Source organism: Alligator mississippiensis, chromosome 1 (genome assembly GCF_030867095.1).
Source record: "Alligator mississippiensis isolate rAllMis1 chromosome 1, rAllMis1, whole genome shotgun sequence".
Taxonomy (NCBI): domain Eukaryota; kingdom Metazoa; phylum Chordata; order Crocodylia; family Alligatoridae; genus Alligator; species Alligator mississippiensis.
The window spans coordinates 256,268,058-256,285,205 of NC_081824.1; the positions used below are offsets into that span (position 1 = coordinate 256,268,058).

The 17,148-nt window shown below is 47.1% G+C and overlaps 1 protein-coding gene and 1 long non-coding RNA gene across 3 annotated transcripts in view; one reads left to right on the forward strand and one right to left on the reverse strand.

Annotated features, from left to right (window-relative positions):
* Window positions 1–1,581, reverse strand: part of LOC109280316 (OX-2 membrane glycoprotein) — a 22,912-nt gene extending 21,331 nt beyond the window's left edge. Inside the window, exons 1-2 of one of the 2 annotated variants that reach the window (XM_059720524.1) lie at window positions 1,322–1,581; window positions 327–665 (exon numbers count right to left, since the gene is read on the reverse strand). In XM_059720524.1, the coding sequence (XP_059576507.1) occupies window positions 327–665; window positions 1,322–1,403 (421 nt within the window). In that variant the 5' untranslated portion in view covers window positions 1,404–1,581. The remainder of the gene's footprint in view (window positions 1–326; window positions 666–1,321) is intronic. The other variant, XM_059720523.1, reaches the window with a different exon arrangement.
* LOC132247700 (uncharacterized) overlaps window positions 1–15,722 on the forward strand; it is a 17,010-nt gene extending 1,288 nt beyond the window's left edge. The window contains exons 2-4 of the long non-coding RNA XR_009459012.1: window positions 926–972; window positions 6,811–7,027; window positions 12,023–15,722. This is a non-coding gene — a long non-coding RNA (uncharacterized LOC132247700). The remainder of the gene's footprint in view (window positions 1–925; window positions 973–6,810; window positions 7,028–12,022) is intronic.
* The last annotated feature ends 1,426 nt before the right edge of the window (window positions 15,723–17,148 follow it).

Consider the following 17,148-nt stretch of genomic DNA (forward strand, 5'->3'; position numbering starts at 1 on the left):
CTTGATTCATGGCACAGATCAGATGTCCAGTGGAGCAGGAAATATTTTATCTGGCAGCAGTAAAGGTTGTTTCCTAACTCAAGTGTCTAGCATTGCAAACCAAATTTTGTGTAGGTACTTTTTATATGTCTGTATCCAAATCAGTTGATAGAGGTTTATGAACTCAGACAATATACTATATTTCATGTCTAAAAAGTTATCACAGAGATTATATAGCAAACATTTATTTCTTAATTAATGAATTCACAAGGAAGGCAACTCCATGGATATTTCCAGTCTCCTGCAAAAAGGGACTATAACGCTAAAGAAAAAGGGGACAACTTTACCTTGCACAGTTAGGTGGGTGTTTCTACTGAAAGAACCATGTGGAAATGCATTGAAGAGGCATTTATAATCTCCTTCATCCTGCAGTGTCACATTGGGGAGAGTGATGGATGATGCATTTAGTCTTGTATCTGTAAATAGGACTCTGTTCTGAAGTAATCCCACAGATTTAGGTCTGTGTCTCTTGCTGTAGGTGGCTATGTTCTGGAATGAAGGTCCTATCCTCTTCTGCCAGGTTATTTGCAGAATATCTAGAGGAAGGGTGAAGTTACAGCTGAGGGTCACATTTTCACCGATGGCTACTGCAGGAACCATTTCACACTGCACTGCTTCTTTAAAACCTGGAAACAAGCCCAAATCAAGGATCAGAGAAAGAGCAAATGGATGTATTAAGAGATCATAGAAATACTTGAATTAGTTCACAAACCCACAAAAACATGTCAGTTTTGCAGCCTGTGGTCAATGACACCCTTCTCTATAAACTCCTGCACAATTGATATCTCGGTCCTCAGTAAAGCAGAACATGTACAAAGCAGAGAGATGAGAAATTGGTTAGTGGTTGGGGAGGGATTTTGATACTGCCTCTCTTTCTCTCGCATAGGCACCTGAGTAGACACCCTTGTCTGCTGGACTGCTCTATTTCATTAGGTAAGTACAGAAAGAAGTTTGTGCTGTAAGGGTTAGAAAGGTTGAATTTCATGTTTTTTATTTAAAAAGTGAGAAAGTGCAAATGATATTTCATTAGGTAAGTACAGAAAGAAGTTTGTGCTGTAAGGGCAACTGACTGTTGCCACTTCCTTTCACAGTTTCTGTACCTACCACCACTCTCACCAGTCAGTCGTTCTTCTTGTTATTGATTGAAAATGTTCTGACAGAACAGGACAACTCCTCTCAGTTGATGTACCTTATTCTCTGCCCTTTCTGGGACCAAATTTACCAGTGATCCCAGTCACATACCTGCAATATAAATAGGAGGATAAAAGGAAAAACCACTTACCTGTAACTGCAACCCAAAGCAGGCAAACATTACAAAGAAGAGGCATAGAGAACTTAAAGCACAAATCCCTCTGCAAACCCATTGTATGGAATATTTAACCTTCCTTTCCTGCAAGGAATCTGCAAGGAACGTCACTGTCAAAGAGATGGAGTTGAGAAAATTGGCGCCTTTTTGCCTGTTGGCGCCTTTTCCCCTATCATTTAGTACTGACCAATCAGGAGAGGCATGACACTGAAAACACTTGCTACATTATATCCTGTATTATGTCATGTGAATGGCTGTGGCGGGAGCCGCCTTGTACTTTGCTTCCTTCCTGTACTTTGTAACTGAAGCCAACTGTCACCAGAGGAGCTGGAATAATCATTAACCATTAATCAAACTACATAAATCAGCACAGTGTGATGCCTATTCCCTTTTGCTTCTGAACAACAAACATTGTACATGGTTTCCCAGACAAAATAACCCCAAACCATGTCCACAATCAGTGTTTCCTAACACCACCTGCTATGTCGATAGTGTCCCAAAAGGTGACAAGTTTAAGGGCCGGGTGTCTGTGGACAACTAACTTAATGGAAACAACTTGCCCTTGATTCATTCCCAGCTTCCCAGTCTCCTGACTTCCTTCTAAAGCTGGAAAAGCTGCTCTGTCAAACATTCTTTATTTGGTTTAGTAAGTACTCACTCAGTGAAAGCTAAAGACATTTCAGACAGAAAAATGGCAAGCCAAAGCACTTCAGTTTTCAGGGGGTAGGTTCAAAATGTCTTTCTTATTTGAAACTTTATTTATTGCTGTATTATATTGTACTATATTACTTAGAGCTTCTATAGAAAAAAGTACCAACCCCATGAGGCATTCAGCCAGCATTTCTTAATAGAAATAGCTTGGTTTACTGCACTAGCTCCTAGTATTTAAATTCCAGGCTGCCACGCGTTTGAGGGGACTGAGCCCCGTTAGCCCCAGCTTTCTGCCACCTATGGCTGTGTGCATGCCTGCCACACATGTGCAGGTAAAATATCTGTTTTAAAGGAATATTCACAGAAGTACCAGGACCCATTTTAAAGATCAGTGGTAGTTCCATGAATATTACGTGAAAAATCCTATTTTACCTGTGCACGTGCCGTGAATCTTTGACAAGAAATCCACCAGTTTCTCAGGGCCCTACTCTGGAGAACTGAGGAAACTGAGGCAGGTAAGAGCATCCCAGGGTGTATTGCTGTGCCTTCATCTGTATCTTTTGTGCCCTGCCTCAAGGAGAGGGGGACAGTTTTAGAAATCCTCTTGAAACATTGCAGGTATTTGTTTGCATGACCATATATCCAAGGGGTCAAAATGCAAACATAGAAAGAAAAGCAGTTCTGGGAAAATCTCAGCTGAATACTGGCTTGGAGGGTACAGCATCAGATGTGTGGGATCCCACAGCCAAAAAGGGATGTTTGACACATTCTGGACTCAGGGAACGTGCCAGAGAGGTAGGATCTAAGAGAACTTTCAAAGGCTTTAAAAAGACAATCAACTATGTTGGTCTCTACACAACCATCTGGTGAGTGGCCAGCAAGAAGGGTGTGATCACAGCTAGGACAGTATTAATTTTTCTTGGTTGGAAATGTGCATTTACTTAGCAGCTGTACAGTACCCAGTTCTTTAAAAGCTGACTGACAGCTCTTATTAGCACTGCAGTGAAAACTACAGCCTGGCATGTTAACTCTGCATAACACTTCTCAAGACTCCTTAAAAGCAAGAATATTTGTCTGTGCTTCACCAAAGGCATGAACAGAGGGGAGGGAACAGGGCTTGTACTGGACCGTTGTAAGCAAGTTGATATGAAACATTTATTCTACTTATTTTTTTCGTTTTAGTTCCTTTAGAGCCAAGATCATGGGAATGAGTCCTATAATAATCAGAATAATCTAAAGTCTAAGAACAATAACCATCTTGTTTGCTTCAGAAACACCTGAAAAATACAAAAAAACCCAAACAAAGCAGGTCATGGAGCAATGCCAGTGGGGGTCCTAGACAGTCAAGGTTCTTTGGCTAAATCTGTTATCTTTTATTAGACTGACTCAAATAGTTGGAAAAAATTATTCTTTGCAAGCTCTCCATATAAATGATAAAGATTTTATAAACTGACAAAAAGGACTGATAAATTGTGAACTATGAATATTATGTAACCTATTAATACTATGTAACCTAGTTTCATTCCATGCTTGCTTTTACATGCACTTTATTCCCAAGCTATGACTGGTATCAGCGAACCTGAATACTGACTTTGCAGGATTCAGCTAACTACAGTAACACTTATCCATGTGTAGGTGTAGGGAGGGGAAGGTCCCAGGCTTCTGCCCCAGTCAGCTGGTGGGGCAGTTAGCAGCAAGCTCCTGGCTGGGCAGGGATTCCCTGCCCAGTTGTGGGCTCACTGCTAGCTGTCCCACTGACAGATCAGAGCTGGGGGCTGGGACCTGCCCCACCCCTGCAGCTCTTTCCAAGCTCTGTGCCTTGATCAGCTAATTGGGGCATGGGGCTGGGACCTGCCCCTGACTGGGACAGTTGCCAGCCCCCACTTGATAATCATAGGGTGGGGGCTGGAGAGCCTTTTCCCTGCCAAGCTGCGCACCTGTTCCCAGCCAAGTCTGTGATCCTGAAGCTGAGCAGGGAACAGGTTCCCCAGCCCCTACTGGCAAGGAGCTCCCTGCCTCAGGGAACTGCCTACTGCTGGGATGGGCTCCTCCACTGCAGCCCAGGTGGGGACTATGTCCCCCTGCCCTGGCAGCAGGAAGCTCCCAGATCACAACTGGGGTACGGAGGTTGAGAGATCCTTAACTTCCAGCTGAAGCTCCACAGTCAAGGGCATGAGCTGGGAGATCCTTCTCTCCCAGCATCAGCTCTGTGACTGCAGGGCCAGCACTGAGAGAAGAATCTCCCAGCTCGAGCTGTACAACTGCAGAGCTGGCGCTGGGAGAGTAGAATCTTCCAGCCCAAGCCCCATGACTGTGGAGCTCAGGCTGGGAGATAAGGATCTCCCAGCCCTCTCTCCTCTATTGTTATCTTGCAGCAGGGGCTGAGAGCTCCCTGCTGCCAGAGAAGGGGGACATAGTCTCTGCCTGGGCTCCGATGGCAAAGCCCACCCCAGCAGCAGGCAGCTCCTGGGGGCAGGGAACAATCTCCTACCCACTGCTGCCTGGCTGACACGGAGCACATTTGCCCTCTAGAGCCCTAGTGCAATGTGTCTACGTGAGCACTACTGTGCAGTAACTAATCACAAGTAGATTTGGTACTTGCATTTACAGATGGCAAATTTACTTGCAATTAGAACAAATTGCCTCATAGTAAGCATGTGCACGTGTAGACGTGAATGTTTACTGCTCAGTAAGCTGCTCTAGTGCACAGTATAGTTTCTCATGTAAATGCACCCAAACACGATTACTACAATTTGGAAGGCAGTTATTTATAAGCTTTGTAATTTTGAAATTGTATGCTAAAACTTCCTAAGTGAGACTATTTGATGAAGAAAAAAATTAGTGTGAAATTCATAAATTCATAGATTGTAAGGCCGGAAGGCACCTCAAAGATCATCAGGTCCAGCCCCCTGCACCAAGCAGGAAAGATAATTGGGGGTCAGATAACCCCAGCAAGGTGACTGTCTAGTCTCCTCTGGAAGATTTCCAGGGTAGGAGATTGCACCACCTCTAAAGGGAGCTTATTCCACAGTCTGGACACCCGGACTGTGAAGAAGGTTTCCTAATGTTGAGCCTGAATTCTTCTATCCTTTGTAATCTCTTTCTCTCTAACACACTTTCTCCAAAAAAGTAACAGTTCACCCATAAGAATACAGGCAGTCCTTGGATTTACGACACAATTGGTTCCTGAAATCCATGTCTTAACGTCAAAACGTTGTAATTGGGAACTGATTTTCCCATAGGACACAAATGGGGGATTGGTTCCTGAACCAAGGCTCGGGTAATCAGGGTTAGTGTAGACCCTTCTGTAGTTAGTTGAAGTAGGTGTTCTGCTTTAGGTTCGTACCCTACCTTTTTCTTTCATTCAAATGTGTAGACAAGTCTTAGGGAAAAGTTTCTTACCAAGTGTCTGGCAGGAACTCTGAATGAGAGGGAAAGGACATACCTTGATGCCGGCACCCACCTGGGTTTCTTCCTGTAAGCCGGGTGGGTACGGTCATAAGCTGTGGATGAGGCCGGCATGTTCCAGGTTGGGGTGGGGATCAGAGCTTGCTTCCCTTTTGGGCAGGGGCAGGGATCTGGGCATGCTGTCTGCCTCTGCTCCAGGTAGTGGTGGGAATTGGGGCAATTGGATAGAGATTAAAGTGTGGCCCTGCACTTGGGGAGTGTTGGTGAGCTGTTGCTGGGGGTAGAAGGGGATGGGGTGTTGATTTGGCTCGTAACAGTTTACCAAAACTCCCTATGTTGCCTGCAGGCCCAAATAATTGCCCATCCCTGATAGCTGTTTGGAGGAGGCTGCTGGCCACTCACAGACAGAGGATCCAAAAATATGGTGGGGGTAGGGGGGGGGGGAACCAGGTTCCTGAATTCCAATTTTTTATCTACAAGGTGATAAATGCTTGGCTTACATACACCCTCACCCACATCTCAGTATAAAAGAGATTATTTCAAGATTCGTCCCTGAGAAATGTGAGAGAATGATGGCCAGTGCTGGAGGAGATACAGGGGAGAGTCTATACTGACTATTGCTGTGTCTGAGGTAGACACACCCAGAGAGTTCTAAAAAGTGAGAGAGGGGCGACATGCAGGGCCAGAATAACCCTTTAGTGGGCCTGAGGCAAAGAAACTTGTGGGCCCCTACTTAATACTGTAGAGATATAGCCACTCAATCATTCTAATTCTAATATTATAAAAGCCTTACTTTGTCTGTCCATAATGATTTATTTGCACTCTGATTGTTTGGCTGAAACCAAACCTTGAAGGTGGTGGTGGTTGGAGTGGGCCCAGACCACAAGTGGCGGCAGGGGGGAGGGGTGGAGATTCTCTGGGCCTCAGGCCACTGGACCCTGGGCAGGTGGGGGAGGAGCAGGCCAGAGCCTGATGTGGTGGGAGGGAGGAAGCAAGGCCCAACTCCAAATGGCAGGGATGGAGGGGGAAGGGGCAGAATGGGCCCAAACAAGGGATGTGGGGGTGGAGCCGGACACGGGGCTCCATCCCGCCCCCCTCCCCGCCATCATTCTTGATGGGCAATATGCTAGTACGTAAAATAAGCACAACTGGGCCCCTTCTTCATTTAGGGCCCTAAGCACATGCCTAGTTTGCCTATACGTTAATCCAGCCCCGGCAACATGTAACCATAGTAGAGAGGAAGACTTAATGCAGTATGAGTTTCTGGCCACAGCAAATTACGTAGCCCTAGGCAGTGCTATATGTATCATTCCCAGAAAGAGAGAGCTGTCTGGGCATAGTCTGTTGAAGTCTGTTGAGAGTGAGACTGTTGGAGGACTCACCCATCTGTTCTGGATTTCTTTAAGAGAGACAGCAGTCTGAAGAACCAATGGCAATATGAGCCAGCCTGAGCCTTCCAGTGCAAGAGGAAGAGCTGAAGGAAGTGCTGGAGCTGGAGCTGGAGCTGGATCTGAGTACCATAGCAAAAGAAATTCTGAGGAAGGAGGGGGAACCCTCTGAGTTTGTGCTCCACACTCCTCCCCAGAAGGTGCTTTGGAGGAGGTTGAGGTAGAGGTTGTGGAGGTAAGAGCCTCATTTGAGTCCACTCCTCCTGTTGCTGTGCCTCTGCCTGTTGAAGTGGGCACACATGCACCCACACCCAGAAGCAAGTAGGTTGTGTCGTCTGGTATCATTTTGAGCTGGCAGATGATCTCACATATGCTATATTCCTGCACTGCTGAGCCAAAACCAGCCGGGGCAACGGAACAAAACAAATGAGCACCATGGGGATGCTGATGCATCTGGGCAGGCACCACCCCCTTTCCCTTGCTCCTCCTCATCTTGGCACCAGTGGGATTGTGCCTAAAAAGAAGTCCCCCTCTCATTCAAAAGCCCCTGTCCCCCCTGAAGCAGAGACAGGCCACCCTGGAAGAGTGCGGGAAAGGCGGGCATACAGGGGGCTGAGTGCTCCACCCTCCTCACTCCATCCACACTTCCTTCTTTTTTCTTTTCACTTGGGTTTCACAACCATTTAGTGCCCACTCTCAGAGCTGGAGGGTGCACTCACTATATCACCAGCCAGCAGGGGAAGAACATGTCCCTGCTGAGCTCTCATGCCAGGACAAACTTGGAGGTATGATCAGGGGCTATGGGGAAGGAAGAGGCCCTAGGTCATGGGCATGACTAGTAAAACTGCACCCTGCCAGGGTTGGGAAAGCTGGTGGGACTATCAGTGGTGCTGCAGCCCCTAAGAAATGCCAGGACCAAGGACCACCCTGGTGAAAGGTGGTAGGAGGTGCCTTAAAACCTCCAGCCACCACACGCACGCAGAATCCTGGCTGGGGAAAGCCCAGACCCATCACATCTTTGACAGGCCTGAGGCTTGCTGGTTGCCGTGGAGTTGTGAGGCTCCAGATGAGCTCAGCTTAGCTACTTGGGATGCCAGCTTTCGGGTTGATAAACCCTTCATCAGGCTGAGGAAGCACCTGCAGTTGGGGTGTATATGTGCTGTTCATGGATGGAAGGAATACTAAACAAGCGAGAGGCTGGCATGCGATGCAGGCAAGAAAGCCAGTCAGTGAAAATGGAAATGGAGGCCTCAGGTGGGGAGGGACAGGATGGATTGATGGGGGCGAGAGGGAGGTAGCAGGTAAAAGTGGAGAAGTACCTGGGGAGACAGGTAGTTGGGTGTTCTTGTCTTTGATAGATTTTCAGTATGCTCTCATTCTGGTGCTCAGTTCTTGCTTGGTGTCTCCACCTTTTTTCCATCAGCGCATGTGGTGCCCTGATGGAGACATGTATTGTGAAGATATTTCCATACTGGAGATATTGTTGGCAGGTTTTGCATGTCTTGTCATGGCATGGTCTGGATCCATTTGGTGTGTTTTGGGCTGTAGGAAGTTGGCTTCTGGTGATGAGGTTAGCAAGGTTCAGTGCTTGTTTGAATTTACAAACCACTTTTTACAGACGAGCCTACGAACTGCACTTCATCAACCTCCTAGGTACAGAAAAACATGGACTTGATATAGACATTGGAATTCTGATGCACTACAGCCTGCTGGACATCTGACTCCCTAAGTACCTTTCCACTTTTACCTGTTACATCCCCATTCCCCTCTATCCCAGCCTGTCTCTCACCCCCTGACGCCTTCATTTCCATTTTTACTGACTGGCTTTTTTTACCTGCATTGCATGCCAGCCTCTGGTTTCTTTACTATTCCTTCCATCCAGGAACAGCACACACATCAACTGCAGGTGCTTTCTCAGCCTGACGAAGGGTTTCCAACCAAAAAGCTTGCTAAGATACATTTCTCCATTTATTCAGTTGGTCTACTAAAAGATGTCAAACTGACCCAAAGAACATTGTCTGCCATGTCCTTAGACCAAAATGACTACAACCTACATACCTAGCACCTGTCCCTGGTCAGCTGACTGGAAGCAAGCAGGGCCCTGGGTACATCTAAGCCCCAGGGCTGGGCCTGGGGCTGGCAGGGAGAGTTCTCTGGCAGCTACTGGAAAAGAAGTTCCTGCAGAAAAGGAAAGAAAGGCTCTGTGAGCTTGGCTACCTGAGATGCTAGTGCTGCTGTGCTGCTTACCTGCTGTTATTTCAAGTGCTGGACCCGACTGAGGCTGTAGGGGAGGAGGAGACCTCACTGGGGCACACTACCATGTTGTGTAGAGGCCCCAGTACCAGTGAGGGCGCAGCAACAGGGGCATAGAGAGCCCAGTGACAATAGAAAGTAGAGTGAGACCGAGACCTCGTTTCAAAGACGATATCAATATACTAGCTGCATGGTATGGGGCATGATAAGGGGTAGTTGGAGGCATGCATCTAGCCCATAAGGCTTAGGGTATCTCGAGGCACTTACTTAGAGTGGGTCCCAGCAAGGGGCCCAAGAACCTACACCTGGGGTTTAGTGGGGTCCATTAGGAGCATGACTGAGCTGAAGCTTGAGGGCAGCCTCCCTATTTATCATCTTTTCCAACAAGATGTGGCGGCAGGAGGGAAGAGAAGGTGCCCGCAAGGCAGAGCTGCCACGGTCACAGGGCTCTAGGGGTATCATGCCCATCTCTAGGGACCCTACTCCATGACAAAGTGCAGTTTCCCAGAAACCCCTGCAACTATCTTCTTGAAACTTGACAGGCTTTGTGGCCTCAACAGGGGCTACCATGCCTGCTGCTTTCACCCCCCTGGATGTGGGTTTGAGACAAAACCAGAAGGAAGCATAGGTAAATCAGCACAACTTTCTTCAGTAGGGCTCACTTCTACTCTGGGAGGGAAAAGCCAGGAGCTACCATTTAGAGATGGAGTTGTTTAAGGGGAAAAAAGTGGTGAAAATCTGAGAGACAGTTCCAGAAACTCCATAGATTTGTGGTCCACTGCAGGTCTCTGAAACTGGAAGTAGCCTTCACTGTTACTGGTTCTGGTCAGCACAGTCACCTTGCAGTATTATAGGCTAGATAATGAGCTCTGCTGAGAGGCACAAAGCTATCTCCTGGACTGGAAGCAGCAGAGCCTTGTATGTGGTACTGAACCTGCACCGAATAGCTCTCTCAGTAGCATAATGAAGCAGGAGCAGCTGCAGCACCAGCCCAAGGCACTGACCCTTAGGTGGGGGAGGGCACAAAAATAGTGTCACTGTGCTGCTGGCAACACAGCCACTGATGCTGCCCTGTGCTACATCATCTAGTTATACCTCTGTGCTCTGCCTCTTGGCAAATGCAACATAAAGCATCCTGCAGCCATGGGAATGTTAGGGAAGCTGATTATGAGTGAGTTTTCTTAGTCTTATTTCAGGGTTTCTTTGAGACAAACTGGGACATCATTTCCAAGTTCAGGACAGTCCTGGTACTTTTGGACTGATTGGTCCTTCTATGGAGGCAAGAAAAAGAGGACTGGAGTGGGAGCCAACAAACAAGCATGCAAATGTGCAGAAATAGATTAGGAAAGAGCAGGTGATGAATAGAAGCGCAGTAGATACTGGCAGTCATTATTTTTTCAGCAAGGATTCATTGCCTGAGAGAGCTAGAAATGCTTAAAATACTCTATTCCAATATAAGAAATATAGCAGTAGCTGCCATCTGGAATCTCTGTGACAGGAAATGTGAGTCTTACAATTGGATGTGACCAATCAAGTGCCTCTTTGCTCCATCTCTGTGAACACTTCCTTTATGATAAGCAATTGGGGGAAAGAAGGAAGCAGCACGTGTTAGACTCCACCAAGAGTGTAATACTTCTGCAGACCAACTGATTTCAGAAAACTGTGTTGTGTGGTTCCTCTCAGTGCAAAAAACCTGATAGCTTTGCTTCTTGGGGCTTTCTTTTTCTCCACCTATTTTTAGGCTCACTTCCCTTTATCAGAAGGAAAGACCATAGTTACTGTAATAAGTTTAGAAACAGAAAGAGAACAATGAGGGGGTGCATACTGCCTTTCCTAGGCCTTATTTTGAGCATGGTGACAATCAGCAAGAATAGAGGATCATTTTGAAAGAGCCCAAATCAGCAGGGCTGTGTGTGTTAAATTAACAACTGCCTACAATACAGTTAACCACCAGCGACTCCTCCACAAGGCCCTGGAAATAACCAAAGATCTACACCTCACAGAGCTGACATGAGCCCTGCTCAAAAACAGACTTTTTTTGGCAAACTGGATGGGAAACAAAGCAGATGGGTCTACATTGCCACAACAAGGATCGGGCCCCTCATGGCTCCCCCACCATTGCCCCTGGTTCACCCACATCTTACAAGTCGAGACTGCGGGTGTTTTTGGCACTTTGCCCAAAAACATTGCTGACCCCTGGGCTATACCATTGGTTCAAGCACCTGTGACTGCAACACAGAGCCTTAGACTATGCAACACCTGCTGCAATGCCCACTGCTCAAAAGCACATGTACAATGCAAGATTTTGCAAAGTACAGTAAATGAGCACAAGCACGTGTAACAAAATGGTCACATGTGGTGTAGAGACACAAAATGATGATGATCAGCAAGAGCAATTAAACATGCTAATTTAATCCAGAATATCACTGAAACCATTCTACTCTAAATGCTAAGAACAACAGAGCTTTAAGGTTGTTGGTTGTAGCTGTGTTGGTCTATGGACATAGGCAGACAAGGTTCTTTGGGTAGATGTGATATTTTTTATGAAACCAAGTAAATAGTTTGGGAAATTGTTCTTTGTAAACTTTCAGGCACAAACACCCTTCTTCAGGCATAGGAAAAGTCCGTACAAGAACAACATAGCAAAACAGAGGGTGGGTATGGGATGTTCAGGAAAACAGCCCTGGGCACCAGCCTGGGAGAAGGAGTGAAAAAATACCTATCACCGTAGCTGCTAACCAGCCACACCGCTGCTGCCAACATCCCAGCAGCCAGCGCTGCCCCAGGTGCTGCTGCTCCCCAGGGTGCTAAGCTGTGCTGTAGTACCTCTGTAAGAATATGTCCGTAACCTAACTCAGAGGGGAATGTTTGATGTACAGTCTCATCTACTTATTTGGTTTACAAAAGTGCTCATTAACTCTCGTAAGAGTAACAGACCTTGGATTTTGCCAAAACTGACCTGACTTACTTTCACCAGAAGGAAATATGTCATCCGCCACACTGATGAGCTGCAATAAAGACTGGAGCAAAGGACCTCTCCATTGTCATGATATTGGGGCCTGCAACAGTGAATAAGAAACCAGGATAGTCCAGAACAGGGAGCACACAGCTTTGGGCTCCAGTGTCAACTCAAACATCTTGGAGAATGCAACTGGTACTTTGTTGCACCTCTGCAAATCACACACCTCCCAACTGGTCATTCAGCAACTATTGGAGCTGTAGGAGATATCAAATCAGGTGGCCATTTTCAAGGCAGCGAGGGAACACTAGCTAAAAATTGCACTTTCATTATTGGTGCTATTACTCCCCATGTTATTTTACTGGCACTTTGTAGGTTATGACAGTGGTGAGGTTTTTATGCCTTGCATCATTTATGCATTTTTTTTTTTTTGGAATATCCGTTCATTTCAGACCACAAGCTAGACCATCATGTTCCACACACTGGGCAATTCTACACAAGATGCTAACTGCACAGTAGCCAAATAATAGTGCTAATACACTACTGCACAATATTTTTAGGCTACTGCACTGTAATGTCACTAAAAAGGCGTTCGCTGTTGCTACTGCACAGTAACTCTGGTTACTGCATATTGTAATACTTGATTACACAAGTACTAAATAAATGCACAACCACTGCGCAGTAGCATCTCATGTAGGCCTGCCGATTGTTTCTTTAAAAGGAAATACTTGACCCCCATCAGAAATGTAGCACTGAAAGAGGCCAGTTACCCATCAATATGACAGCCGTGGCCTGCATTAGATCCCAGATAGGAAGATGAAAGACACCCCAAGTAGGCAATTATGGTATCACATACCCATATTATAAATTTATGCCTCACACCCCTTAGAGCAAACTTACCCCTTGGAGGAGAAAAGTTTATATCTATTTTACACCAGATTATTTAAAAGCCAACTATTATTGGCTATTTTACTTAAATATAAACATCCCATCCTTTAAATTCAGCTAAACTCTTGGCCTCATTTGTGCAGCAGTGTATTCCAGCAGTCAACTGGGTTTGATGCTTGTTTTACCAGTTTTAGCTTTCAATTTCTTGCCTTTCTATTTTATTTGGTATCCTCTTTTTCTGGCACTTGGGATAGTGTTTGGCAGCACATGCTTTACCTTTCCTTGCACAACATTCTCCTTTGTAACCTATCATATCAATTTCCCTTTGTAGAGCTAGTTAGTCCCCTCAAAAATGGCTAGTTCATCAAAACCAAAAGTTCCCACAAGGAAATATCCATTATCAAAACTTTTCTAGTTTTGGAAACAAGTTTAAGAAAACAATTTTGAAATCTCAAAAAAGAAAATCCAAATGGGACTTCAGGACAACAACAACAATCTGGGTTCCAGAATGACATTTTCTTTCAAAATTTGGTAAAACAGTACATGACAGTAATTGTAAGTAACCAGCTGTAAAAACTAAAAGATCAAAATGCAATATTCCTATCAGTCAAAACCAAAATGATTTAAAAGTTAGTTGTCAAAAGATTTTAATACCACAAAATTCTTCAGGAGGGAAGTACACTTGCCCACTGAACTCTACTTACTTGACTCCTCTCTAGATATTTGCATTCATTATCCAGGGACAAGCCCCAACTATGTCTGTAATAGGTAGTAAGAAAAAAAAGTAATTCTATTTGCCTGAACTGTAAGAGAACAATATTTTAATCAAACGAATGAAGTGCAAGTCAAGCTGAAACTAGTGTCTGACTCAAATCACATACACAGCTATTTTTTCAGTCTTTCTTCCAGTCAATCTCCAACAAGGCAATCCAACAAATTTTCCTATTTTGGACTCTCACACATCTAGGTGTGTCATCATGTACCAACTCTTCCCCTCATAAGAACTGCTTTTGTTCTTGTTAACTCACCAGGAAATCTGAGCTGTTAATACTGGAAAGACTGGATAAATTAATTCCTTCCCCCGCCTCTCCCCTGCAACAATAGAATTACAGTTGGTAAAAATGACTAATTTTCTATTGTGAGGAACAGTTCTGTTGCATTTGGTTCCTCTTTCCCTGCACTTGCCAAGCTACCCTTTCATTAAACTTTACGAGTCTGATACAAATGTAAGAAAACCACTCCAACTTTAACCCTGGAAGAAATGATGTTTAAATTGGAGTTGTGTTGCTATACTGGTATGGCTCCCACCCTTCCACAAGTAATTGCTGGATCTTAATAGCTGCCATGCATTTTGGAGCAAGAGACCCCTCCACCTCTCTTCTTTTGAAATGGCTGCAAAAGTACATGTGTCCATACACTGACTTGGCTTCTACCAGAGCAAGCTGACAGCCAACAGAATGTATCGCTCATCTTCTCCCATCCCTGACCAACATGCTATCCCAGGTCAGCTCCAGGTATGCCTTGATCCAAATGAAGACTTGCCTACAGATCCTATCACAAGCATCACATGATTAGATGTGCAGTATTTTATTTCCTAAATGTGCTGCTTGGAAGAGGAAGGAAGGAGGGAAAATTTTAGTTTTTTTATGCTGTTGGTTCTCTCTTTGAAGGAAGCAATAGTCTCTGGAATATCTTCTACCTCAGCCCTCCTTCCAAATGGCATGAATTCCCATGTCAACTACAATAACACTTCCTCCAGAAACCCAGCTGTCTTATGTATGTTCCATTGCTCTGAAAATATGTTCAGTATTCATTAAGTTCTCACTGCCCAGACCCCATCCTCCCAGCTCTCCCCACAAGCATCCTTTCAGTCCCAGAAATTTCATCTTCACAACCCACCTGGAACCGGATGCCCACTGACCTTCCTCTCCTTTCCCATTGTTCAGAACCCTCCACCTCCCGAATAACCTCTCAGTACCTGCTACCTTCCTCACTCCTTAGGAACCTCCCAGCTGCTTTCCAACTTATAATCCTTTCCTCCTGTCCAACTGCTTAGAAGCCGTCATGAAGACCCCCGTGCATGCCCTCTTCTCTACTGGTTCCTTTGTTCTGCCAAACTCCACTCCTCTTCTCTGGGTTCAAGCATCAACCCTTTCTTTTCTCCTGTCCCAAAAAAATCATTGCTGTTATTCTACTCTCCAATGGCTCTTCCTCTGTTTTAGCCCTGTACTGAAGAAAATGTCAAGTTTCTCCCCCGTCAGGGGAGACCAAGCCCATGGAAAAACCCTGAGCCAGGGTAGGACCAAGGGAAAGAAGAAAGTCATGGAGAACTCTGGTTTTCCTCTTTGCTCTTTCATCACTTCTTTCTAGGAAAATGCTTCTGGGAATTCGAGCTGGTAGTGTCCCCATGACTGACAGCTCATTACTTCAAGCCTCCTACTCCTGGCTTGTTTCCCCCTCCCTCCCACCCAAGCTCTCATAGGCTAGGGACAGACATTTAAAAAGCTGGAGCCTGAATTGATTCAACCTTTGCAGATGAGTCTAACCTGCCTAGGTTGAACTGGTTTGTAACAGCGCAGACATTTTCTCTGGACTGAGAAAATGTGGGCGCATGCCTGCAGGTGCACAGGCCAGGAGCTGAGGAGTGCTAGAGCGTGTCCTCCCTTTCAGGGAAGCTGTGCTGGGGAGGAGGGGGTTGTGGCCAATCTGAGGCGAACTTTAATTCATCCCTCCCTGTCCCACTGGCAGGGACCTGACCTCGGTCTGCTAGGTGCTCCCCCCTCGCTGCTGCAGCGGGGGTCACCTTGGGTCCCTGAGGCAGAGGGGTCGGGGGGGGGGGTTATTCTCCCCTCTACTTCCACTCCCCTGGAGGACTGCAGCCAGGTCTGCCTGCCCCGACTGCCACTGCTCAGTATGTGCCTGGGGCAAGCAGCAGAATAAGTCCCATCCTATCCCCTCCCTCTGGTGTCTGGCAGAGGGGGTTTATTCCACCACTTGTCTCAGGCACACAGCAAGCAGTGACAGCAGTGGTTGGGGTGTGCAGACCCCACTGTGGTGCCCCAGGGACAGAGGGGGGAATAACCCTGCTCCCTGCCCACCCCCCACATGGGCCCTGCCAGCGGCATCTGGCCTCACCAGGTTGGGGCTGGCTGGGAAGTGGGCTTCCCAGGTGAGCTCAGAGGTGCCAGCAGGCCCCAAGCCCAGCAGCCACCACCACTGAGCCCCCTAGCCTGTGCAGGACCTGGGACTGGGCTGGGGAGCTGTTTGGTCCCCCCAACCTCCAGCTGCCTCTGCCATGGCCATGCCATGCTACCCTGGGCGGAGGCAGGGAAACTTCAGCACTGCGGCTTCTTCCCCGTGTGTGAAGCTCCGGACACCTTGGAAGGTGGAAGATGTCTGGGGGGGGGCTGGAGCTGGAGGTCCATATGCAGAGTAGAAGCCTCTGGGCTGAAGCTTTCTCCCAACTCCTGGAGCAGTGCAGGAGCAGCAGAAATGGGAGGAGGAGTAACCACTAGAGGCAAGGGGATAGTGGCTTGGCCCAGCAGAACTGTTTTTCTCTCCTCACCTCCAGCTGCAGCTCCTGCCACACTGCGCAGCACCACTCACAGTTGGGGAAGCTTCCCTCATCCCAGTGGCATCTACCTCACGTGTGGAGCTCCAGCTGCAGCTCCCTGGATGCCTTCTAAGGCATCTGGAAGTTAGAGCCAGAGCTCCATGCATGGGGCAGAAGCCATGGGGCTGAAGCTTCCTGCCCTGCAACCCAGAGTCACATGTGCCGACACCCCTGTCATGGTTTCCCAGAGCTTGAGCCTCTTCCTGGTGAGGGGACCATGCTGTGGGGTGGAGAAAGCTGCTACAGACCATGGTGTTGGGGGGACTTGGAGAGCTCTGGCCCCCTCTGATCCCTGGTGCTGCTGCATGCAGTCCACTGCAGCTCTGTCTGCCCTGCAGCACTGCGTCCCCACCAGGAAGGGGCTTGCACTCTCCAACACTATTACAGGGGCTGCTGCCTCCATTCAGGCTCCTGCCTCCCACTGCAGTGGTGGGGCGAGGGCATGGCCAGGCACCACCCAGACGGGCCCCTTGGGGGTGGGGCAGGGACAGGGGTTAGTCCTCCTGTCTTCAGCTGGGGGGACAGGAGGGGGCTTATTTCATTGCTCAGCAGTGGCGGCAGTTGGGGCAGGCAGACCTGGCTGCAGTCCCCTGGGGGCAATGGGGATAGAGAGGAAAATAACCTTGTCTCCCTGTCCCCTCTA